General features: G+C 37.2%; 1 protein-coding gene across 1 annotated transcript; it reads right to left on the bottom strand.

Moving 5' to 3' along the window:
• Positions 1-276: 276 nt before the first annotated feature.
• Positions 277-27,016, bottom strand: C16H11orf58 (chromosome 16 C11orf58 homolog). Its single transcript, XM_006077766.4, has 5 exons — positions 26,763-27,016; positions 18,105-18,188; positions 3,699-3,759; positions 2,053-2,162; positions 277-1,342 (listed from the first exon to the last, which is right to left on the bottom strand). Exons 1-5 carry the CDS (start codon positions 26,823-26,825, stop codon positions 1,115-1,117), a joined length of 546 nt encoding a protein of 181 aa, XP_006077828.1. The 5' UTR covers positions 26,826-27,016; the 3' UTR covers positions 277-1,114.
• Positions 27,017-27,598: the final 582 nt, after the last annotated feature.

Raw genomic sequence — 27,598 nt, 5'->3', positions numbered from 1 at the left:
CACTTAGAAACATTAAGATTTTGAATCCAATTAATTACTCAAACATCACTGACTAGCCCATAATGCAGTTTGTGTTAACCTGCTGTACAAATTAACCACATAATAGTAGTCAGATACTATTCTTACTCCAACAGAAGTAGTGATAAAATCAAAGCAATACTCCTTTTTGTAAGATAACAGCACTGGGATAAAATGAAGAGAATTTGGTTTCAGATTCTTGTTCAATAAGCCTGTTCCTCATTTTTAGATAATGAGGATAAAGGTATTACAACCAAATATGGGAAACTGCTTTCTCTTTATTTAAGCATTAGGAAGGAAATTAACTTTGGTCACATATTACCTTAAAAAAAAAAAAAAGTTCCATTTTACATATTCCTAAATAGATAGGACCAAATGATCAGAGAAAAATTTTCTTCTGTAAAAATTGGCCAATTTTATATTAAAAAAAAAAAACTAACATACAATATCATTCAAATTATATAAAGACTGCTTGGGATCATAGCATTCCAAATACATGACAACTGCAACCCCAACCTAACAGGTGTGAAAAGTATTTGCTCTCATGTTGCTTTGGTCCAAAAGAGTAGAGCTGAATCAGTAAGAGTAAACTAAGTTCCAAATCTTTTGCCAGAATTAATTTAGATTGTTATTGGCAGCAGAAATATCCATGATGAATAGTTCTACTATGAGAAAGTATAATAAAAGACTATTTCCCATGAACACATCACAGTACCAGATAAAACTTTTATAAAAGAAAAACATGAAGAAACAAAAAAAGATAAACAGCTACCACACAAAAAATACTGTTTCCCCCATAACTTTATCTGAAGGGGTAAAAAGGTGATATTAGAGATTGTTGATGATGCTAACATGAAAAGAAGTTGAGTATTGTATTTATTTCTTATTTTATACAACTCTTACTCTTTACAAAAATGGTTATAGTCATGCCCATAAAAGTGTAACCCATGGCATCTGAAAGCAAACACTCTTTGTAATTATTTAAAAGGGCCTTTTTAAAAATTATAATACAAAGGTCTGTGCTCTATAAGCAGTCCTCCACTGTGCATTATAACAATAAGGCTTACTTTTAATACAAAGACTAAGTGTTTGGGAGTTATGAGCCACTGGATTTAACAAACATCATCTTATAGTTGCTTTTTGCATCTTTTTTGTTTTTGGAATCCTCCACTTCATCAGGGTGCTCAGCAGCTTGGAGCTCTTCAGTAGATTCTTCCTTCTCTGACTCTGAATCACTTTCAGAGTCATCTGGACTTTCAGGATCAGGCGAATCATCATCATCGTCATCTCCAGCCACATCACCTTCCCCATCATGATCATCTACCTACAAACATCAACCAACAGCCTGTTAAAAGTATCCAGTACAAAAACTGGAGCAGACCCTCATTTTTGTCTCACTCCCTAGCCATTAAATCAACAGTTTAAGAACAGAGGCTGCCTAGGCAAGAGCTGAGGGCTCAGGCGTCTCCAGCTGTTTCATAAACTGGCACTTGAGTAGGATTTTTGCTTAAGAAAGGGCTCTGAAGACCACCACCACCTTTCCTTCCCTCCCTAGTTTGAAATTAACAGTGTCTTCCTGATGGAAACAATACTTTTTTTAAGAATAAGGCAAGTTAACCACTGATTCATGGGAATGCTGAAAACAGTTTTGCATATTACATTATTTTGGAGTAATGAACCAGTAGTTATATGGAACGAGGTGACACAGGAAACAACAGAAAACTCTCCTAATGAGTATTTACATGAAATATTTCATCTAACTTGTGAGTACATTGTCCATGCCTACCTAAAATGTGCCCTAATGGTTCTCTAAGCAGAATGTACATTAAGTTAGTATCAAAAAACATTTCAAAAACTCTCAGTATCTCTTCTCATTATCTACAAAGACCTGGTTTAGCATATAAAAATATTTTAAGTAACTATATAAAGAGAGGTTTCTACATAGGATTCTTGGTTGCTATAGTAATTTAACAGAAATAAGTGATATCAAATTGGAATTATCTTTCCACTTAATGAAAATATGTTAATTACTACCTCACTGAAGCCAAGTCCACAATGTCGTCGATATCTTCCTGATAATTTACTGTCCATACTTTGTTGATATTGAGACTCCAGTTCTTCATTAATTTTCTTGTCTTCTTCCCCTGTATGTCCAGTGTACTTTGATTATGTTTCAGTCAAATTAATAAAAATATTTGATTACACAAAAAACCCATAATACAGATGCTATTATATTTAGGGCTGATTTCTCTGAGTAATTTTACAGTGAATTTTGTGACTGGGTTTATATACCATACGTAGTTTACCTAACAGATAAAATAACTTACTTCTTTAGTAACTACTCAAACTAGAAGCTGTTTTATTAAAGATGAAAATTTTTTCCATGTAATAATTTAAACCAGATAAGGAATTCTCAGAATTGCCTGAAGTTTAGATACTGTAAATATTAATTACTAAGAACTTTGGGTATCATGTTTTAGTTAATATAGTCTAATAATGGTTCTCCTGAAAGTGAAAGTTTCCTCCTAGTCATAGAAAAACACCTCCAACAAACAACAGCTTCTGTCTTTGAACACAAATAATGAAAAGGCACATAATTCTGTTCAGAAAATGGCTAAATAAAATGACCTTGGAATTGGCTCTTCATATGCCTTTCTTTGCGTATCACTGTACTGAACCGATATATCAGGTGACATATAAATATACTTTTAACATATACTCTGTTGCATGTAAGTTATGAAGCGGAATATTAAACAACCATCTATAAACTTACCACCCAAGGACTAAAATATTACCAATACCACTGGAGCTTTCTGTACATGGCCTTTTAATTTGTAAATACAAGAATATAACTTCATATTTTAAAAGAATAAGTGCAACAGTTAAATACATTTCCATTCTGCCGAAGTTCAGACGCTTTAGCCTTTTGTAGCAATGCAGATTAATTTGAAGTAATTGTTCAACACCAGAAAAATAAAATGCCTATTAATTTCTAAAATATGCTACATAATCTAGGTCAGTATCAAGTTAATTTAAATGATGTAAGTAAAGGTTTTCTTAAATGTATATGGGGTATTGTGCCCTATTATTAATAATGTCCAAGATCAGGGTCAATATTAAATGGGAGAAAATTTTTCAGCAGACTGAATTCAAATCCAAATTCTAATTCATTTTCAGTTTTTAATTTAAATCCCCCCCCAAATTAAAAGAAAAATTCATTTCTTCAGGTTTTCCAATGAGTTTATGCTCTTCAAAGATCTCAGAGCAAAACTTAGTGAATAAACTAAAAACCAGTACAATATGCCAACTATTAACACTGTATAGTAAATAGTATACAAAATATATGTAAACTCTGGAAACTACAATTGGCAAGATGAGGCATAAAACCTCACTGCAATTAAAATACTACATGTTGTAAATTGGTAAAAATGAAAACAGAAACAAGTCAGTTTCTTGGTTAGAATATCATATTAATGTAAACTCTTTCAAATCCTTCATCAGAGTATATACTGTTACATGATGTATGTAACATGTTTACATATACAACATCTATTTCCAACATGTTACTCATCAGAACTAATCAACAATTATACACAGAAGTTAGAATATCCCAAAATATATGCAAGTATTTCGCATTCCAACTTTAGCACCTCCACTTCAATTATATTTTACCTTCTTACCTGTGCGGAAGTGAGATGTGGATTTGTGATCTCCTATAACAAGACGACCAGTATGTTCTTTCTGTAAGAGGAAGGAAATGTATTAGAATTTGAAACCACAGATTTAACATAATTATTGCCCATGTGCCTGATGCTGAACTTACTTTCTTGCATGGATAGGGATGGGGAGGGGAAACAAAATCAATAAGTAAATTATAGTTATGTCTGAAGGCAGTGTCATTACAATAAACCAAGCAGAGGATGGGGATAGAAAGTATGTAGGTTTTAAACAAGACAGACAGATAACTAGAAAATTGGATCAATTTAAACATTTTTTACATTTAAACATGTCTCAGGTTTTGATGCTTTTGAACTGTGGTGCTGGAGAAGACTCTTGAGAGTGCCTTGGACTGCAAGGAGATCCAACCAGTCCATTCTGAAGGAGATCAGCCCTGGGATTTCTTTGGAAGGAATGAAGCTAAAGCTGAAACTCCAGTACTTTGGCCACCTCATGCGAAGAGTTGACTCACTGGAAAAGACTCTGATGCTGGAAGGGATTGGGGGCAGGAGAAGGGGATGACAGAGGATGAGATGGCTGGATGGCATCACTGACTCGATGGACGTGAGTCTGGGTGAACTCCGGGAGTTGGTGATGGACAGGGAGGCCTGGCGTGCTGCGATTCATGGAGTCGCAAAGAGTCGGACACGACTGAGCAACTGAACTGAACTGAACTATGTCTCAGGTATATATCATGAAGAAAAAGCAAATCAGATTATTTAGCTAAATAAAGATAATGAACAAAATGATAGAAATATAAAAAATAAGAATCATTACTACTTAGCAACAGACCACAAACAGCTAGCTTGTTACTTCTGACTACAAAAAACACTCTTTCACACTATGAAAAAGCACAGAATTTAAAACAATCTAGTTCTATACAACATAAAGATAAATCTAACTCAAAGTTACCAACTCATTAGCTTACATAATTAGTCTCAATTTATCAGTTCCAATCCATTCTTTATGGTTTATACTGAGTTTTGAAACCAAACAGGAGCCTGTGGGGCTCCTGGGCACAGAAACCTTTCTGTGTCCCTCATTTCTTGCTTGTAGGGAAGAGACTCCAGCCTCCGTGACCTTCCTTGAGTTCCAAAGGGCAGATTCAAATAGAGGCTAAACAGAGAAGGGAGGGGATGCAGAGTGAGGAGCAGTCAAGAAACAACAGTGTAGCCTTTGGGCAGGGTCTCAGTTCCACCTCGAGAAATACAAATAACAGAATCTCTGAGTTCTTTACAGAACTAAACCCCATAAACAAATGTAAGATGTTAGCATTCCTCATTCCAGATTAAAGGAAGCAAAGATGCTCTCCAAGAGACCACCTGAGGCCAGATTAAAGGAATCACAGAAACTCACATCACCTGAGGCCAGATTACATCCTGAACACCAATTATAACCCCTACAACAAGGTAATGACAGCAAGCATACACTGAAGAAAGATGCAGCAATTATTCATACTAAAAACAGCCTTCACACCAAAAATATTAGACTCATGGGCTATACAGGGATATTTCCACATAAAAACAACCCTTTAAGACCATAGCAAAAAACTGTTTCTCCTAAAATTATAGAGAAACATAAGTAAAATGAAGAAGCCAGGAATTGCTCCCAATTAAAACAAGAGAAATCCCCTGGACGTGCAATGAAACCTCTCTCCAGTATACTAGACCCCGAGTTCAAAAAGATGAGAAAAATAATAAAGGAGTTAAAAAAGGCTATCAACAAAAATGCAGATCATTATAACTAGAAACTATAAAGAGAAGCCAATTAAAATTAGAAAGAACCTACTGCAACAAAACCTGAGCTAAAGGTAATAAACAGAGAGCTAAACAATGCAGAAGAATAAATAAATGATTTGGAAGACAGAATAATGGAAATCACCCAATCAGAACAGCAGGCAAAACGACAAGTGGAAAAAAAAAAAAAAAATGAAAGCAATATATGAGATCTGTGGTATAAAACAGAGCGAGTCAATCTACATGTAACAGAGATCCCAGAAGAAACAGAAAAGGGGACTGAAAATGCATTTGAAGAAATGATAGCTGAGAACTCCCCAAACCAAAAGGAAACAGATATCCAGGTACAAGAAACACAACAGAGTACCAAACAAGATGAACCCAACAGACCTATACTGTGACATTATAATTAAAATGGCCAGAGTTAAAGTGGGAATTCTAAAGGCAGCAAGTAGGAGTTCCCTGGCAGCCCAGTGGATAGGATTCCATACTTCCACTGCAGGGGGCCAGGGTTTGATTCCTGGTCAGAGAACTAGGATCCCACAAGCTGTGTGGCGCAGTCAAGAGAGTTTACTTACAAGGAAAACCTCATAAGTCTATCAGCTGACTTCTCTACAGAAATGCTGCAGGACAGAAGGGAGCGGCAAGACAAATTCAAAGTCCTAAAAATCCTACAACCTAGGATACTCTACACAGCAAGACTGTTATTTAGAAGAAGAGAAAGAATTTTGCAGACAAGCAAAAACTAAAAGAATACAGCAATACAAAACCTATTCTAAAAGAAATATTTAAAGATCTTCTCTAAATAGAAATGCAGCAAAAACCTATAGGAAAGAGAAAATCACAATCAGAAAACAAATCACTTAAGTAAGCCAGTACCATAGTTTTAAAAAAAATTTTTGTGAAAGCAATGATAATTAAGATGAATAGCAAAAGGCTTATTTAACAGGAGATATAAAAGAAGACAGACATCAAAATCATAAAATATGGGGGAGAGAAGTTAGAAAATGTAGATTCTTACTGGAATGTGCTTGAACCTATGACTACCAGTCCAAAGCAATGAGATAGAATAATGGGTTAAAACCATTTGAAAAATAGGCAAGACTAACAATACTCATATTTATATCCTTAACTCTGTCCTAGGCAACAAGTTGAGGCTGCTTCAGACTGGCAGTGTTCACAGTATTTTCTTAAAAACTCAAGCCGAGGGTACAATCAATGTAAATGTAATTAACCTAGTACATTTCTTTCCTCATATGAGATTTGGCGTGTAACCTGGCAGAAAACATTTTCACATTTCTTAAGTATGAAAATGTTTAAACCCATAAATATTAAGGTACTTGTCCAAATTGTTTGTTTAGTTTTTTCACTAATAAATCTGAAATATGTAATTTTTGCTATAAGAAATTTTATTTTTAAAAAACCTTGAAAAACAGGGTAACTACAAAACAAAAACATACAACAAATTCACAAAAACCAAAAACACAAGAGAACTCAAACGTAACACAAAAAAAACTATCAAAGCACAACAGGAGGAACAAAAAGAAAGGAACAAAGAGAAATACATTCTCAACTGGAAAAGAAGGTTTGAAATGGCAACACTGAAATGGCAACAAATATCTATCAACAACTACCTTAAATACAAATGTACTAAAATACAATCGAGAGTACAGATTGGACTAAACCAAGAGGATACTACCATAATGCTGCCTACAAGAGACTCTTTAGGGTGAAGGACACACAGGTTTGAAATTGAGAGGATGGAAAAGATATTTCATGGAAATAGAAATGACAAGAAAGCGGGGGTAGCAATACCCATATCAGAAAAAACAGACTTTAAGACAAAGTCCATAAAGACAAAGGATACTACAAAATAATAACAGGATCAATACAAGAAAAGGCTATTACAGTTGTTAACATATATACACCCAATATAGGAGCACATAAATGAATAAAAATAAAATACTAACAGACATAGGGAAGAACTGATGGGAATACAATAGGAGACTTTAATATCAGTGGACAGATCTTACACAAAATCAGTGCAACAGATCCTAAATAACACAACACAACAGTTAAGACTCAATTGATAGGCCATAACATCCAAAAAATCAGAATACACATTCTTTCCAAGTGAACATGGATCATTCTCTGGGATAGATGACATACTAGGAAACAGAACAAGCCTTAACTAATTTAAGAGGATAAAAATTACTTCAAGGGTCTTTTCTGACCACAATGGCATGAAACTAGAAATCAATGACAGAAAGAGAAACAAGAAAAAAACAATTATATGGGGACTAAACAACATGGTATTAAAAAAAGCAAGGTGTCAATGATGAGATCAAAGAGAAAATTTTAAAATATCTTAAAGCAAATGAAAACATGGCCATACAAAATCTGTGGGATACAGCAAAAGCAGTCCTAAGTAAGAAGTTGATAGCAATATAGGCCTTCCTTAAAAAGATAAATCTCAAGTAAGTTAACCTACCACCTAAAATATTTAGAAAAACAAAACCCGAAGTCAAAAGAAGAGGGTAAATAATAAAAGATGAAAGAGGGAACAGGGCTTCCCCGGTCCTTCAGATGGTAAAGAATCTGCTTGCAATGCAATAAGAGAGAGTGAAGTCGCTCAGTCGTGTCTGATTCTTTGCAACCCCGTGGACAGTAGGAGCCTACTATGCTCCTCTGTCCATGGGATTTTCCAGGCAAGAGTACTGGAGTGGGTTGCCATTTCCTTCTCTAGAGGATCTTCCTGACCCAGGGATTGAACCTGGGTCTCCCTCATTGTAGGCAGACGCTTTACCATCTGAGCCACCAGGGAAGTCCTTTCAATAAGACCCAGGTTCAATCCCTGGACTGGGAAGGTCCCCTGGAGAAGGGAATGGCTACCCACTCCAGTTTTCTTGCCTAGAGAATTCCATGGGCAGAGGAGCCTGGTGGGCTGCAGTCCATGGGGTTGCAAAGAGACAGACATGACTGAGACTAACAATTTCACTTTTTCACTTTCAAAGAGAAAATAGAGGCTTTTTAAAAATGGGGGAAAAATAAAAATCAACCAAGAGCTGGGTATATTTGAAAGGGTAAACAGAATCAACAAACCTCTGGCCAGGCTCACCAAGAAGAAAAGAGACGACCCAAATAAAATAAGAAATGAAACAGTAGAAGTAACAACTAATATTGCAGAAATACCAAAAAACCTTAAGAGAATACTATCAACAATTATATACCAACAAACTGGACAACCTAGAAAAAATGGACAAGTTTCTAGAAACATACAACACACCAAAATTGAATCAAGGAGAAACATAAAAATTTCAACAGACTGGACACTGGAAGTGAAATAGAATCTGTAACTTAAAAAACTCACTACAAACAAAAATCCAGGAACTGATGGCTTCTGAGGAATTCTAATAAACATCAAAGAACTTATTCCGCTCCTTCTCAAACTCTTCCAAAAGATTAAAGAGGAGGGAAATTTCCCAAAGTCATTCTGTGAAGCCATTACCCTGATACCAAAACCAGACAAAGATAACACACAAACAGAAAATTTCTGGCCAGTATCACTGATGAACATAGACGCAAAAACCATCAACAAAATACTAGCAAACTGAATACAATAATACACTAAAAAGATCAGGCAACATGATCAAACAGGATTTACCCCAACAATGCATGGATTTTTCAATATCTACAAATCAATCAGTGTGATATGCCACATTAATTGAAGAATAAAAAACTACACGATCCTCTTGTGAATGAAAGATGTGGCCTGCCACACCAAAAAATAAAGGATACTTTGGCCATCAAATCAGCAGCCACCCCCAGTTGTGCACCCTGAGGGGATTTGGGATGGAGAAAAGCAGGATACTGGCCCTAGGTATCTAAGGTGCGTATCAGAGGAGTGATTTCAGTGAGTCCAAACTCATATTTTCCCATTAAATCTTCCCTGAAAAGCATTAAATTCATTAACTTGACATGTCTGGTTTTCCTTAGTTTCTTTAATGAACAGTAATCTTTTGATGTTTCGACTATCTATAGTTTTTGTTGCAAAAATGTCTATATATCCCTTACCTCTTTGGAGCAGTAATTCAGAGCAATATGAGAGGGTGACTTAAGTCCACAGAAAATCTGCCAAATAAAACATAATTCTCAACTTTTAGGTTGTGTATTTTTTCCAGTGGACAGTTTTGGTGACCAGGAAGGACACAGAGAAGATGCCCCTCTTTTGTCTGAATGCTATGAGGAACTGAGGCCTTGATACCAATAGAGGCCTATTGTGCTCATCTGTCTCCTCACAGAGTGCAGACGAATTTGGATGAGTGAGTCTCTTTGGGTGAGTCTCTCCCGGTTCCTGATGATGATGAGTTATATTTGGTGGTATCTAACTGGTACCTGGCTCCCCAGTTGAAAGAGAGTGGCTCCCCCTAGTTGAAAGGTACTAAGGGAGCCCAGATGAAAGACCCTGAGAGAAAGTGCCCCCTACCTGAAAGACACTGGGGAACTCAATAGAAAGACATTGGGATTTCCTCAACTGAAAACATACTAAGCGGTCTTGGCTGAATGGTTGGGTTAAGAGGCTGACCTGATTGATGTTTTCCTCAAATTGGCTACCTTGATAAGAATCTGTTGGGATAAAAGTGCAGTAGTAAATTTGAGAGAAATTCAACTTTAAAATAGGAAATAGACTCACTCAGAGAAACGAGGAGTGTCAGAAAGCCAACCTCCAACTAATACTACAGCCAGATTCATGTACATACAGAACTTATACCTGCAAGTAAATTAAGGAGTCTTGCCCTGAAAACAACTAAATGGAACTCATTTATTGTATATGCACTTAAGTTAGAAAAAGTCAGCTTGAAAAAAACCCGAATTCTGATGTTAAAAAACAAAAGCCCTTCTAGGGGGATTTTCATTCATTTTTTCTTCTGTGTCTTTGAGATATAAATGTTTTACCTGATCATCAGGCCTTTTCTTTAGGTGTGTGTATGTTTTGAGCACTTGGTCTCTGTCGTCCAAAAGGTACACATATGGTGCACATTTAGCAGCCAGTCAAATAGACTGAGATTCTGAGCAGTTTTTTGTCTGAATTTACCAACTCACAGGGGCTTTTTGCATTCTTAACATACACTGCATCAGCTTGTTTAGTGAAGGCCTTTACTTTCTTAGACTTATTTCTGAGAATAAACTTTCTGGATCTGTTTAGGTGGCATCATTCACACTCTCTTGTGGAGAACCCTCTTGTGTTATCAGTTTAAGTCACTATTAAGATACATCTCACTAACAACCAGATGATTGATCCTTTAAATTGGAGAAACTTCTAAATATCTAAATTTTTAGAGAGCTCTTATTATAAACAGGATTCTCTGGTGGCTCAGTGGTAAAGAATCCACCTGCCAATGCAGGAGATGTGGGTTTGATCCCTGGGTTGGAAAGATCCCCTGAAGAAGGAAATGCCAATCCACTCCTGTATTCTTGCCTTGGAAATCTTGTGGACTAAGGAGCTTGGCAGGCTACAGTCCATGGGGTTGCAAAAGGGCCAGACATCACTCAGTGACTAAACAACATTATAAATATGTGTTATCTTGATACCTATGGGAAAAAAAATTAAAAGATGGGGAAAAAACAGTATATAATGGTTAACTCTAAGAACACCCTTAGTTTAACAAACCCAAAAAACTAGTTTGGGAAATCTTATTTTGGTTTCTGCTTCCGCTTAATGGATCTTACAGATGCCGATAAAAGCATTAGAATAATTAATATTAATTAGGTTGATTAATGGAAAAATAAGAAAAAAAACAAAGGGAAAGTCTAGAGACTATTTCCCAACAAGGTAAAAATTTTAAAGGAACTTATCCCAAATGGATAAAGAAATGTTTAGATAAATGATTATTTTAAATGGGATAAATATGTCAAAGGGATTAAAACAAAAGATTCTCAAACAACATTACCTAAAGTTCAATGTGTCAAAGGGATCCTTGCCCCAAAGTACTGGTCCCCAACAATAAAAGACCTCAAAAGCAGGTCTGCTCTATTTACCTCTGTTTTATTTACATATATATATATATACATATATATATGTATTTAAAGGGTGCGAGAAAATTGCACTGAGATCCTGATCAATAATTACTTGAGGAAATGGGCCAATTTATCAGCTTCAAAGACTGAGAAAAGGGCCTGAGTCACCTGGCTCAACCCCTCACTGAGGACCCCAGAGACTTTTATACAAATTGATAAAATGGTTGGAGGATGAAAGAAAGGAAAGCTTCTAGGACTCCCTGTAAGACCAAGACTTGCTGACTGAGTCCTAATAAAAACTAGAGTCAAAGGTGTTAGAGTTGACAGAATTGAGATGAAAGTTTATAAAAATTGGTATTTATGTTCACCAATATACAGAATGCTACGTAAAAGACAGTTCATAATTGCTTACTTCTTAGTATTCACTAGAAAAGTTTTTAATACAAAATTAAAGCTACTACAAATAATAAAGAAAAACAGTCCAGTATGCTAGAAAAGTAAGATGTGTATTAAGAACAAAAGAATGTCTGAGGATTAGATTTGCATTTTGATAAGAGAAAAGAAAGTAACTCTTTCCTAGAAGTGGTTAGTTGTAGATGAGAAAAGAGACAAAATAATATGTGATGGAAGGTTTGTGGGAAAGGAACTTTGAGAAAAGAATTTTGTACGTGGTCAGGACTGACTAAAATTAGACTGAATTACATAAATGGATTTTGCAATTAAAAATAGGCTGGTACATGACTGGATTTGTTTCTTTTCTCTGTTGAAAGAATAAAGTTTTCTTAGAAAACTGCTTTTGACAACAGATTATGTGAGTTTCTTTGCCTGTAGGTGATCTACATTTGCTTTGAAATCTTTTGTCACTGTGTTTAAGTACTGTTTCAGAATGACCTATGATCCTATTTGATCAAGTATTGACAGTATGGACAGACTTCCCAAACATCAAACTCTAAAGTTCTCCTGAGCTCCTACTAACTCTGGGATGCTTCAAAGGGACCTCCTCAGCGAGCAATGTCAAACTAATTAGGCTTATCAGGTATGTTAAATTACTTGAGAAGCATTGTCATGTAATTAGAGATGGACCTTATGTTATATTGTATGGATGCCATTAATAGATATTCCAAAATTTACATGAAATTACTAAAAATCTGAGATGCTGTGGTATAATGTTATCATTATAATTCTACTTATTGTCTTAAAATGTTTTATGTTCACAGAAATACCCAAGTTCCTTGTCAACTACATTGTAGTCAGTTCTTTAACCATGCCATTTTAAGTCCTGTCATTTATGAACAGCCATTGTTTTACTCTAATGCTTTTATAAAATGAAGATCTTCAAGAAGATTCATAAAAAGAACTTTTTAAAAAAATGTAAGTTTCTGGTAACTTTTAGATCATATCACTGATTCATGTAAGAAATGACAAAACTCTCATGTAAAACCTGATGACTGCATCTAAATCAATAGGCATTACGTGGGACTGAATGAAATAATAAATATATAACTATGACTTTTGGGGGGAACATACTAGCTTTTCGTCTTTGTTTTCCAGAAAAACTTTTCCTTATTATTCCATGATCTACACGTTGATCAAGTATTCCTTTGTAAACAAAAATAAAACATTAATTTTACTCTGTCTTTCTCTGCCATACTATGACCTTATTAATGTTACCAACTATATTAATTATCCTGTCTAGTTTATAAGATTATCTATTGTATTACCCAATGTTTAACCAGGTCTCCAAAAAATTAATGATGGCAAAGTTATTAATGTTACCAACTATATTAATTATCTTGTCTAGTTTATAAGATTGTCTCTTGCATTACCCAATGTGTAACCAGGTCTCCAAAAAACTAATGATGGCAAAGGTCTTAAGACAGTTAATCTCACACTCACACGAGACTCCCTAGCACTGTTGGACAAAATTGGTCACAAAGGGCCTCTCAAATGTTGGTTGAATTTCAATCAAGAGGAAAGAACTATGAATGAAAAATGTAGCCATGTCAGTAAACAAAGGGCACTATAGCCATCAACCTAGCAGCCACGGCATTCACCACTTTGCTCCCGGTAGAGATTCAGAATGTAGAAAAGCAGGATACTGGCCCTAAACACTTAAGATGCCTATCAAAAGAATGATTTCAATGAGTCCAGACTCTTGTACCTTCCCTATGAAGTGTTAAATTCACTAACTTAACATATCGGATTTTCCCTAGTTAACAGTAATCTTTTGACATTCCAACTAATCTGGTTTTTGCTGCAAAGCTGGCTCCTCCCTTACCTCTTTGGAGCAGTTGCTCAGAGCAATCTGAGAGGCTGCCTTCTGGGGTTAAGTACTCAGAAAATCTGCTGAATAAAATAATTCTCAACTGTTACGTTATGCATTTTTTTCCAACTGAAAATCTCAGTAGATGAACAAAAAACTTTTGCTAAAACTCAACATACATTTATGATAAAAACTCTTCAGAAAGTGGGCACAGAGGGAATCTGCCTCAACATAATAAAGGCCATATATGACAAACCTACAGCTAACATGACACTCAAAGGTGAAAACTTGAAATCATTCCCCCTAAGATCAGGAACAAGACAAGGATACCCACTTTTGCCACTTTTATTCAGCATAGTATTGGGAATCCTAGCCACAGCTATCAATAAAAAGAAATAAAAGGAATCCAAATTAGAAAGGAAGAAGTAAAACTGTCACTGTTTGCAGATAATATGATACCATATATAGGAAATCCTAAAGACACCAGCAGAAAACTACTCGAGTTCATCAATGAACTGGGTAAAGTTGCAGACTACAAAATTAATATATAGAAATTGGCTGCATTTCTATACATTTACAATGAACTATCAGAAAGAGAAATTAAGAAAACAATTCCACTTACCATCACATCAGAAACAATAAAATACCAAGGAATAAACCTACCCAAACAAGCAAAAGAACTGTATTGAGAAGCCTAAAAGATGCTAACAGAAGAAACTGAAGACAACAGAAACAGATGGAAAGTATTCTTGAATTGGAAGAAGCCATATTGTTAGTGACCATACTTCCCAAAGCTATCTATCAATTTAATGCAATCCCTATCAAATCACCAATGGCATTTTTCAAAGAACTAGAACAAATAATTTAAAAATTTCTGTGGCCCCAAAGAGCCAAAACAATTTTGAGGAAGAATAGTCAGAGGAATCACACCCTCATTTCAGACTATTCTACACAGTTACAGTAATCAAAACTGTATGGAACTGGCACAAAAACATTGATCAAAAAAGATCAATGGAACAGGATCAAAAGCCCAGGAATAATCCCATATACTTATAGTCAATTAATCTATGATAAAAGAGGTAAGAATATACAACAGAGAAACAGTCTCTTCAATAAGTGGTGCTTGGAAAACTGGACAGCTACATGTATATGAATGAAATTAGAACATTCTCTAACACTGTATTCAAATATAAACTTGAACAGGATTAAAGATACAAGTAAATTGCAGCACTATTTATTTCACCTGTCTCTTAGAGTAATGGAAATAAAACAAAAATAAACAAATGGGACCTAAAAAAACTTGAACTTAAAAGCTTTTGCACAGCAAAGGAAACCATAAGCAAAATGAAAAAACAATCTATGGAATGGGAGAAAATGTTTGCAAATGATGAGACTACCAACACATTAATTTCCAAAATGTACAAATAGCTCCTATAGGTCAATATCAAAAGAAAATCCTGACCCAATCAAAATACAGGCAGAAGATCTAAACAGACATTTCTCCAAAACATACAGATGGCCAAAAGACACATGAAACAATGCTCAACTACAGAAACTCCAATCAAAACTACAAGGAGGTGTCGGGAGCCGTGTTAGGCATTACTGACAAAATGGAGGCACTGCCCCAGCCCCCTCTCCTCATTCTGCAGGCATGGACCCGGGATGAAGGAGTTAGGCCTTGTAATTCTGACTTGTTTTTTCCTCTCCTCGGCTGAGTTGACTGAAAAGGAATATTAAGGTGCTTATTGTTCTTGAGAGGAGCATGAGAAGGCACAAAGCCTTCTGCAGCATTGCTCAGAGAATAATTCATAAAGTTAATCATTGACATTTGTTTAAGGACTTTTACAAAAGAGTGTTCCAGGATGAGTGCATAGGCCACAGCTTGAGGCCACGGGAAGGATTGCTATCTGAAGCCTATTTGTGAGGAAACTGTTTATAGCAAAGGAGTTTACTGAATTTAGGGCTTAGAAATAATTAAAATAGAAGTTAAAGATTTAAGGAATGTTGTAAAGTTAGCATATTTTACTATACCTTATAGAAGTTAGGCATTTTTAGAGACACTATAGCCTTTTTAAGAGATAGCAAGCTCAGGATGTTAGGGGCAAACAGGATTTAGGAAGATAAGTAGTAAACTGAGGAATGTAGCATGAGTTACAATGTAATCACAAATATAATGGAATTATATATGTATATACACACACACACACACACACACAATAGAATACTGCTCAGCAATAAAAGAAAGAATGAATAATGCCATTCACAGCAACATGGATGGATCTAGATATTATCATAATAAATGAAGTCAGACAAAAACAAATATTATATCACATGTAAAATCTAAAAAAATATACAATGAACTTATTTACAAAACAGAAACCAGACTTACAGACATAGAAAACAAACTTATGGTTACCAAAGGGCAAGATGGGTGGGAGGGACAAATCTGGAATTTTAGACATAAACTCTTATATATAAAATAGACAAACAATAAGGTCCTACTATACATATATAGCACAGGGAACTATATTCAGGATCTTGTAATAAACTATAATGAAAAAGAATCTGAAAAACAGACATAGATGCATAACTGAATCACTCTGCTGTATATATGAAACTAATACAAAACTGTACATCAACTATACTTCAATTAAAAAAAATTACCAACTGAAAAAAATATTGTTCACTAAAATTAGTAGCTCAGTGGTAAAGAGTTTGCCTGCCCTTTCAAGAGACTTGGGTTCAATCCCTAGGTCAGGAAGATCCCCTGGAGAAGGGAATGGTAACCCACTCCAGTATTCTTGCCTGCAAAATCCCATGGACAAAGAAGCCTGGGGGGCTACAGGCCATGGGGTTGCTCAAGAGTCAGACACGACTTAACAACTCAACAATAACAACAAAACTGTTCATTAAAATTTGACTCTGCAAAGCAATCTTAACCAATCAAGTGTGAAGATATAGATAACAAATCATCCTATTGTGAAATCATGCCACGTTCTCCATACCCAGATGATACTCCTGAAAAGCTTCAAGCATTAATGCTTATTGCCCCACATATTATTAGCACAAAAGCAAATCAATAATTAAGCAGATGGCTCCTTTAGATTGCAGAAAATATGTAACAAGATTTGAATATATACAATGGCACCAAGTTATTCTAAGATGATAGCACCCTGTGACTAAAAGATCAGTTATAATCTTTGCTATCAAAGAATTTAATGTATGCTATACCCATTTATCAGTAGCCAAATTTTTTCTTTTTTTTTTTTAATTGTTCAATCTCTCCTCCACCTTACTTGCCCCCTCCTGTTTTACTGAGATATAACTGACCACTGGTGGTTAAATTTCATACATTTTATGTTAGGATGTTATTTCAAGGTACTTAAAGAAATTTAATTCTACTAGATTGAGTATACTTCCTAAACTATTACTTTATATATCCTTAGAAAATCTATTTACATGAACCAAGAGAAACTTCAGACTACTTTCTATGACAAATAACAAATTATTGGAAATCTGGACTAATGTAGTATTATACAAATGCTTCCTTTGTATAGGTCCTAACATCTTACATGATCTTTCCATATGCCCAACTCCACTGTTCTAGTCTGGCTAACTCTTAATCCTCTCAGATTCAGATCAATTCTATTTCTGGGAAGCTTTCTTGTGCTGCTAAACAGGAGTTAGCTTCCCTTGTCTGCTGATTTCACAGCATGTGCATAGCTCTTCCATAGTAATTATAATTCTATATTGTCATTATCTGGTATCCTCCAGCAGATGATGACTCCAAACATGTGTTACTGATCTGTGTGATCCCACCCTGCTCCTCCAGGACCTAGGACAGTGCTTGGCATGTATTAGACAGTCAATAGTCATTGGTAAAATGCATGAATGGATTCTCATATGAATAAAAAAAAACAAAGGCAAAGGACAGAATTCAAGTTTTTGATAAAGGCTATTCCCTTGGCCACTACTTAAAGAGCTGGACAAGCTATAAAATATGAAAGATTATTCTTTGTAAGATCTACCAAATGGTCTGCCCCGAAGTATCAAATTATTAGGCTAACAGATGGCAAATCACAACTTTTGCCTTTTCTTTCTTCCACAGGAGTCTACTCAAACCAATTTTTTTTTCGCTATATATCTCTAAACACTATCACCCAGTGGTACAGAGAATCCTAGAAGCAGCTTAATTAGGTCAGTTACGGTTACAAAAAACTAAAGTAATCAGGCAGACCTTAAAATGTAAAGTAAAATGGAATCCGAGTGTATTCATTCTTTCTCACTTAACATACACAAAAAGGGCAATATTTTCACAGAAAAGATAAAAATGTATTCTGTCTGATGCTTACCTTTCCTGCTCCCATAAGTCTCAAGAACTTTTGCTTTCTTTCTTCATTACCTAAGTCTGCTGCCTCCCAATTGCTAGATCCAAGCTGGAAAAGAAATAGACCAGTTAATCTTTCCTGTGTAATAATAAATATTAAGAAAACTTAGAGAGTCTACTAGTAAATCCCAAGTTTCTTCCTCCCTCCCACTCCCATCAGTTTTCACTATAAACTAGACTCATTCTTGATTAGGAAGTTAACCACATGTATTATATTCGATTTAAAAAATACTTCTTTTCTGTTACCATAAGGCAAACTCCTTTAATTCTTTTGAAGCCAGAGATCTGGGTTTCAAAAGTTTACACCTATAAGAATTACCTAGAGGGTTGGTTAAAACACAGACTGCTGGGCTGTACCTCAGGAATTTCAGATTTAATACATCTGGGATGGAGCTCAAGGATTTATTGCACTTCCAACAAATTCTTAAGACATGCTGATGATGTTGACCACACTGTGAGAGCTACTTAGAGCCTTACAGGACCCAAGGGTACTTAATACTTTGAACCTAGAAGGCTGCCACAGCTGTTAACTGAAGTTAAAAACTGGCTATAGTAATATTCTAAAGAACAGTATAACTTCAGAGTCAATTAGACCCACTTTTAGTTTCTTTTTTGAACAGTTTCTGTTACTTCTAAGGACTGGTATGTTAGGACTTTTATTCTTTAAGGTCTTCCAAAGAACAGGGAATGTTTACTATTTTTTTTTTTTTAAAGAATAGAACAAAACTCATCCTATCTTGTAATTATCAAATGGGTCTATTGAACCTTTATATAAATCTAACAAATATTATGGAATCCTAGCAATATTTTCCCCTACAACTTGAAACAAATGTAAGAATTATTTCATTATAATTCATTAATCATTCCCAATTATGCTAAAAATGACTAAAATAATAAGAAAAGTTATCCCATTGTGTTGTCCAAAGAATTGCATCATCTTTCAAGAAGACATCACCTCTCTGTTGTATGCTTTAGCTTTCTTTGGACACAGTTGAAAATTTTACATTTCTACCCATAATGGCAACTGAGTAAAAAAACCTAGACGGACAGGAGGTATTTCACAACTATTACATGAATTAGAAGATGAATCGGAGAAGGCAATGGCAACCCACTCCAGTACTCTTGCCCAGAAAATCCCATGGATGAAGGAGCCTAGTAGGCTGCAGTCCACGCGGTTGCTAAGAGTCGGACACGACTGAGCAACTTCACTTTCACTTTTCACTTTCATGCACTGGAGAAGGAAATGGCAACCCACTCCAGTGTTCTTGCCTAGAGAATCCCAGGGACAGGGGAGCCTGGTGGGCTGCCGTCTATGAGGTCGCACAGAGTCGGACACAACTGAAGCAACTTAGCAGCAGCAGCAGCATATGAATGCAAAATGACAAGTAGGGTACACACTCTAACGATAATGGCAAACTTAACTGCAAAAATCTAAAACTATGAGTTTTTGGATGATGAAATAGTAGATTTCCCCAACCCAGAAGGCAATGAGAGAGAGAATTTTTCTCTAACCTGGAAGTCAACGCGAGACAAAGAAAAAAGACAAAAAAAGAAATATGATACTTTCATCTAGAAAGCCATTCAACAGGCTTCATCTTGCATTACTGCAACAACAGCCTGGACCATCCCATTTTTTCTAGAGAGATATGTAACAATTTAATTTCCTCTTTTATGATATTTGTACACCGAAACTTATTTGATATAGTTGGTAAGTGGACAAACATTAAGGGCTAGTGACTAGAAGGAATACAGAAATGAAAGCATTCACTGATCATTTCAGTTGACTTTATAATCTAAAAATGAAAATGCTGTGTAATTATAGAGCAAAGAAGGGAACCCCCCTTTCTACACAAAACTTTGAGAAATGAAAGCGTTTCAAAAAATTTCAGGTTTCTTTTTTGATGATGCAAATGCAAGAATAAAGATAAAGCTAAGATCTATTATAAATAGATCTGATTTTATGTTTCAGTTTCACACATGACAACTGATAAGCGGTTAGCTATATTCAGTTCAGTTCAGTCACTCAGTCATGTCCAACTCTTTGCGACCCGATGAATCGTAGCACGCCAGGCCTCCCTGTCCATCACCAACTCCCGAGTTCACTCAAACTCATGTCCATCGAGTCAGTGATGCCATCCAGCCATCTCATCCTCTGTCGTCCCCTTCTCCTCCTGCCCCCAATCCCTCCCAGCATCAGGGTCTTTTCCAATGAGTAAACTCTTCGCATGAGGTAGCCAAAGTATTGGAGTTTCAGCCTCAGCATCAGTCCTTCCAATGAACACCCAGGACTGGTCTCCTTTAGGATGGACTGGTTGAATTTCCTTGCAGTCCAAGGGACTCGCAAGAGTCTTCTCCAACACCACAGTTCAAAAGCATCAATTCTTCGGCGCTCAGCTTTCTTCACAGTCCAACTCTCACATCCATACATGACCACTGGAAAAACCATAGGCCTTGACTAATGGACCTTTGTTGGTAAAGTAATATCTCTGCTTTTTAAAATACTATCTAGGTTGGTCATAACTTTCCTTCCAAGGAGTAAGCATCTTTTAATTTCATGGCTGCAGTCACCATCTGCAGTGATTCTGGAGCCCCCCAAAATAAAGTCTGACACTGTTTCCACTGTTTTTCCCATCTATTTCCCACGAAGTGATGGGACCAGATGCCATGATCTTCGTTTTCTGAATGTTGAGCTTTAAGCCAACTTTTTCCCCTCTCCTCTTTCACTTTCCTCAAGAGGCAAAATTTTTAGTTCCTCTTCACTTTCTGCCATAAGGGTGGTGTCATCTGCGTATCTGAGGTTATTGATTATTTCTCCCGGCAATCTTGATTCCAGCTTGTGCTTCTTCCAGCCCAGCGTTTCTCATGATGTACTCTGCATATAAGCTAAATAAGCAGGGTGACAATATACAGCCTTGACATACCCGTTTTCCTATTTGGAAACAGTCTATTGTTCCATGTCCAGTTCTAACTGTTGCTTCCTGACCTGCATATAGGTTTCTCAAGAGGCAGGTCAGGTGGTCTGGTATTCCCATCTCTTTTAGAATTTTCCACAGTTTATAGTGATCCACACAGTCAAAGGCTTTGGCATAGTCAATAAAGCAGAAATAGATTTTTTTCTGGAACTCTCTCTCTTTTTTCATGATCCAGCGAATGTTGGCAATTTGATCTCTGGTTCCTCTGCCTTTTCCAAATCCAGCTTGAACATCTGGAAGTTCACGGTTCACGTATTGTTGAAGCCTGGCTTGGAGAATTTTGAGCATTACTTTAGTAGCGTGTGAGATGAGTGCAATTGTGCGGTAGTTTGAGCATTTCTTTGGCATTGCCTTTCTTTGGGATTGGAATGAAAACTGACCTTTTCCAGTCCTGTGGCCACTGCTGAGTTTTCCAAATTTGCTGGCATATTGAGTGCAGCACTTTCACAGCATCATCTTTCAGGATTTGAAATAGCTCAACTGGAATTCCATCACCTCCACTAGCTTTGTTTGTAGTGATGCTTTCTAAGGCCCACTTGACTTCACATTCCAGGATGTCTGGCTCTAGGTCAGTGATCACATCATTGTGATTATCTAGGCCATGAAGCTCCTTTTTGTATAGTTCTCCTGTATATTCTTGCCACCTCTTCTTAATATCTTCTGCTTCTGTTAGGTCCATACCATTTCTGTCCTTTATTGCGTCCATCTTTGCATGAAATGTTCCCTTGGTATCTCTAATTTTCTTGAAGAGATCTCTAGTCTTTCCCATTCTGTTATTTTCCTCTATTTCTTTGCACTGATCGCTGAGGAAGGCTTTCTTATCTCTCCTTGCTATTCTTTGGAACTGTGCATTCAGATCTTTGCTATTCTTTGGAACTCTACATCAGCGGGCAGACACACTGCAACCATAATCACAGAAAACTAGCCAATCTGATCACACGGACCACAGCCTTGTCTAACTCAATGAAACTAAGCCATGCCGTGTGGGGCCATCCAAGACAGGAGGGTCATGATGGAGAGGTCTGACAGAATGTGGTCCACTGGAGAAGGGAATGGCAAACCACTTCAGTATTCTTGCCTTGAGAACCCCATGAACAGTATGAAAAGGCAAAATGATAGGACACTGGAAGAGGAACTCCCCAGGTCAGTAGGTGCCCAATATGGTACTGGAGATCAGTGGAGAAAGTACTCCAGAAAGAATGAAGGGATGGAGCCAAAGCAAAAAGAATACCCAGCTGTGGATGTGACTGGTGATAGAAGCAAGGTCCGATGCTGTAAAGAGCAATATTGCATAGGAACCTGCAATGTCAGATCCATGAATCAAAGCAAATTGGAAGTGGTCAAACAGGAGATGGCAAGAGTGAACGTCAATATTCTAGGAATCAGCGAACTAAAATGGACTGGAATGGGTGAATTTAACTCAGATGACCATTATATCTACTACTGGGGGCAGGAATCCCTTAGAAGAAATGGAGTAGCCATCATGGTCAACAAGAGAGTCCGAAATGCAGTACTTGGATGCAATCTCAAAAATGACAGAATGATCTCTGTTCGTTTCCAAGGCAAACCATTCAATATCACGGTAATCCGAGCCTATGCCCCAACCAGTAATGCTGAAGAAGCTGAAGTTAAACGGTTCTACGAAGACCTACAAGACCTTTTAGAACTAACATCCCCAAAAGATGTCCTTTTAATTATAGGGGACTGGAATGCAAAAGTAGGAAGTCAAGAAACACCTGGAGTAACAGGCACATTTGGCCTTGGAGTACGGAATGAAGCAGGGCAAAGGCTAATAGCGTTTTGCCAAGAGAACGCACTGGTCATAGTAAACACCCTCTTCCAACAACACAAGAGAAGACTCTACACATGGACATCACCATATGGTCAACACTGAAATCAGACTGATTGTATTCTTTGCAGCCAAAGATGGAGAAGCTCTATACAGTCAGCAAAAACAAGACCGGGAGCTGACTGTGGCTCAGACCATGAACTCCTTATTGCCAAATTCAGACTTAAATTGAAGAAAAACCACTAGACCATTCAGGTATGACCTAAATTAAATCCCTTATGATTATACAGTGGAAGTGAGAAATAGATTTAAGGGACTAGATCTGATTGAGTGCCCTATCAACTATGGACGGAGGTTTGTGACATTGTACAGGAGATAGGGATCAAGACCATGCCCATAGAAAAGAAATGCAAAAAAGCAAAATGGCTGTCTGAGGAGGCCTTACAAATAGCTATGAAAAGAAGAGAAGTGAAAAGCAAAGGAGCTATATTCAGAGAATGCTAAATATTTTGGGTATGCATGCGTAGATACATAAGGTGAAAAAAATCAAGAAAATTTGGTTTGTTATGGTTAAATTCTAGAATTTAAGTTATGAGAATTTTTAATAAAATTACTTTTATAATCTTTTCTTCTGAAAATTATTCATAAAAGACCAGTACTCTTGCCTGGAAAATCCCATGGGCGGAGGAGCCTGGTAGGCTGCAGTCCATGGGGTCGCTAAGAGTCGGATACGACTGAGCGACTTCACTTTCACTTTTCACTTTCATGCATTGGAGAAGGAAATGGCAACCCACTCCAGTGTTCTTGCCTGGAGAATCCCAGGGACAGAGGAGCCTGGTGGGCTGCTGTCTCTGGGGTCACACAGAGTCGGACATGACTAAAGTGACGCAGCAGCAGCAGCAAAACAATGATGATCATCCTTCCTGGGCATTAAGAGTTGAAATATGTGTCCCATATTGGACACCCACTTATGGTTCTTCTCAATTCCTTTTGGTGGCATGCTCTTCTGATTCTGGCCATCTAAGTTCCCAATCTTTACTTCTTCCCACCTGACATCTCATATTTTTTCATAGACTAGTTAGTTCTTAACTATTTCTGGCTCAATATAGTTAAGTAAAAGAAACCCAAAACAAAAAACAAAGTATTAGTGAAGCTTAAGTTCTGATTCTCACTAAACACTTGTTCTGTGAACCTGATATTTAACTTTTAAGTTTTAATTCTCCATCTGCCCTAAGAGTCTTTTTGAAAGGCTGTCTTAAGAATACCAACACCTGAGAACTGCATAGTGTTTCACAACTTACAAATCACTTTTTATTTATATTCTCTCAAGCGTCCATTTAATAAATAAGGACACTGAGGCAAAGAGGCTAAATGACTTGCTTCCATCCTCTGCTCTTTCCACATCATACTCTGTACATGATCAAATGAGACAGGATATATACAAGTAGTTTATGAACTACAGTTATAAAATATGTAGAATTAATTTAAAATAATTGTCTAAAAAAGCAAAACTTCCCAAAATTTCCTATTAAAAGAGCAAATATCTTCAATGCCTTACATAAATAACCCTATCATCTACCATTTATAATTCTAATTTAAAAAAAAATCATGAAGTCCTTCCAGTTCTTCTTTCCAGGTCTTCCCATACAGTCAAAAGTACCTTGCTCAAGTGCTGTACTCTGAAAAGCACATGGGTGCCCATACATTCTTAGAGATTCTCCACCAGTTACTAAAGTCAACCTCCCTATTCATCCTACTTCCTAAAAGACAGCTTTCATTTCTCCACTCCAATCAAACCAATGAAACCATTTTTAAGTTGGTTTCATCCTTAATCCACTTATTATAGAACTGCAGTCAATTTACCTCCTCTTCAGTACACACTGTCGTAACTCCTAGAATTTATTTCTACAATTGTCAGCATTTTCTTAGAGTTGGATTCCATGATTTGTTACCCCCAATAAACATGAGGTGAGTGGACAAAGAAAACTGATAATTTTTAAGTGCAGAGGCACATTAGAAACTGTTGACCACTTACATTTTATTTTCTAAACTTAGACATGTATTTTAAAAATTTAAATATGTTTTATTCTTAAAATATTAAAAACACAAGCACTTAAAGATAACTCCCAATTACCAACAAAAATAAAAATATTAAAGAAACTGACTCAAAAATCACTGTCAAGGGACAAGTTACTACTGTATTGCACTAAAATATGGAATTCGACTCAGTCGTGTCTGACACTTTACGACCCCATGAACTGCAGCACGCATTAGCAAAATTTATAGATAATGTGTTAAGGTCCGAGGACCTAATTTTGAACTGCAACTGTAACCATCTCTATTAAAAGGAATGCTTATAAGTTTGGAAAAGGTCTTAAAGGTCATGTAGTTTAACCTTACCTCATCAAAAACTGGAGAGATTTAATTATTTAATCACTTTAACTTTGTTAAATTACCTAATATCGCCAAGAGTTTTCTGTCAAAATAAAAGATTATTTCTTTGATCCTATCAAAACAGGTGCCTGACATTCTAGCAATCAAGTCACAGTTAAATACCAGGAGGAAAACAGCGTAATGGTTTTTAAAACGGCACTCAGGTTACTCAAAAAGCCTAGATAAAATCCTGATAAGAACTGGCTTACCATATTAACAAGAAAATATCTCAAAGCCAGTTATAGGGAGGAACCGTGGGCACGAATAAATCTCACTATATCTTTACTGATTACTTATCTTTCTGCAGAGCTAAAATCAATTTCCGTAAAGAGCCTTACTATTCTGGACCTAACTCCACCATTTACCTAATGAGGGATGGGTCTTAACGTCATCTCATTTATTACAACTGACGCACCAACAGAGTTCAATGAGTCTTTTACGTTTCGCAAAGTAAAATATTACCAAAGGCACTGAACCGCACTTCAGAAAACAAAGACGTCTACACAATCAGAAATTGACAGCGCTTTAAGTAATCGAAAGTAAACTAGTTATCCTCCCTTCATCATCCTTATCAATAACCTCTCCACCTTCCCCCGCTCCCCAATTTCCCCGTCTACGTTTCCATGGCATTCATCCATTGTATGAGGGACCTAGTTTTACGTTTACTGGTTACTGCAGTGTCCATGACACCGCGCTAGGAACTAGTACAAATACACAAAAGGCCCAGGATAAACACCATAGTTATTCATCTTTGAACTCCCAACATCTGGCACAGCAGTAAATATTTAATAGTTTACTTCAAGGAATGAATGGCCTGCTACTTAAACTGACAACTGTGGGGGGAGGGAGAAGAGCAGTACTTGACATCAAAACTGGATTCTACATCTCAACGTCTCAGGCCTCAGCACTGTGCGCCACTTCCCCCGGTACAGTTCTTCCGTTCAGGACTTTCTTGGTGTACTCTTAATAGTACAGTTAATTTTAACTGTTACCATTACGTTGCAAAATTAATCCCGGCCAGAAAATCTGTCCAAATTTGCACGAACATCTCGACTATCACAGGAGGACTTTAAGCCTAAAACCAGCAGGATCTTGCCATTTCCTAGTAAAAACATCCATAAAGAAGCTTCAACAGCCCCAAAATGGGGAAACACGTACACCTGACTAAGCTCTTTCACTTCTCGACCATTCAGAATTTCCTTCCTCGATTCCCCTTCCCATGCAGGTCTCTGGCTTTTAGCGAGTAGAACTGTACAAACAGTTCAAGCCTAATTAAGAAAAGAGTACATTTCCCATTCTTCTGGGTCCTCCCCGCGGCCCTCCCCATTCGGGTCACCTCAAGCGCTTCCTCCGTCTTCATCCACCCTTCCCCGCCTATCCCAATCTTTGGTAGGCCTCAACCCTCCACCACTCCGCCATTGTTATTTACATCGTCGTCTGGGGAGGCTGAACGCTTCACCCCGTGAGGATGGGACTCCCTGGCAGCACTCATCGTTGCGGACACCACAACGGGAAAGGTCGAACCCACTCGCCCGTTTTCCTCAGCCGCGACGCCAGCAGCCTGCAGTCTGCCACCGGCCCAAGCAGCAGCGCCACTCCACAAGGCAGAGTCCCTTCGGGCCTTGTCCGCCACAATCGTCACTGCCGCGGGCGCTCGCTACCTTGGCGCACTCTGGGAGTTGTAGTTTCCCGGTTCACAACATACCGCCTGAACAAAGGAGATAGATGGGTGACCAAAACTACAACTCTCAAGAAGCCCAGCGGCGCCGCCAGCGCTGTGTGGCGGGAGTGCCCTCCGAGGCTCCGCCTTCCTCGGCTAGTGGAGGTAGCTTTCCCGCGGATGGGTATGGCGGTGAGCGGCGTAGGAAAGATTCGTTGCTACCGAAAGAGACCTAGACTGGGTTTTTGCATTTCACTGTGGGACGTTGCCCCTTATACAAATCCATTCGTTACCGTTAAGCACCTGGGTTTAAATGTAATGTTTCAGGATTATAGAACCTCACGAGTAGCCTCAGCCCAAAACAAAAACCTTTCAGGGAAAAAAATATGGCTCCTAGCATTTCCCCTGTGGTGCTCTCTCGCTTGTAGTCCATTTCTAAACCGGCAGGGCTGCTTTTAGAAAATTCCAGATAAACATTTTCCCGCTTTCTCATTCCCACTGGAATGAGTTTAGTGTTGGTGTTAAATGCCAGTTAATTGGCCAGTATTGAAACTAGGGTCCACCTGAGGAAAATCTGTTAGCTTTTAACGCTGCTTTATGTGAAG

This window comes from Bubalus bubalis, chromosome 16 (genome assembly GCF_019923935.1).
Source record: "Bubalus bubalis isolate 160015118507 breed Murrah chromosome 16, NDDB_SH_1, whole genome shotgun sequence".
Classification (NCBI taxonomy): Eukaryota; Metazoa; Chordata; class Mammalia; order Artiodactyla; family Bovidae; genus Bubalus; species Bubalus bubalis.
The sequence above is the reverse complement of the archived record's forward strand: the minus strand, read 5'-3'. Positions and strand labels throughout refer to the sequence as shown.

Excerpts from the sequence above, each read along its gene's own strand:
- C16H11orf58 (XM_006077766.4), bottom strand. The coding sequence starts at position 26,825 with ATGAGTGCTGCCAGGGAGTCCCATCCTCACGGGGTGAAGCGTTCAGCC. Across the intron at positions 2,163-3,698 it reads CACATCTCACTTCCGCACAG|GGGAAGAAGACAAGAAAATT; the intron begins GTAAGAAGGTAA and ends CTGGACATACAG. Across the intron at positions 1,343-2,052 it reads GTGGACTTGGCTTCAGTGAG|GTAGATGATCATGATGGGGA; the intron begins GTAGTAATTAAC and ends TGATGTTTGTAG.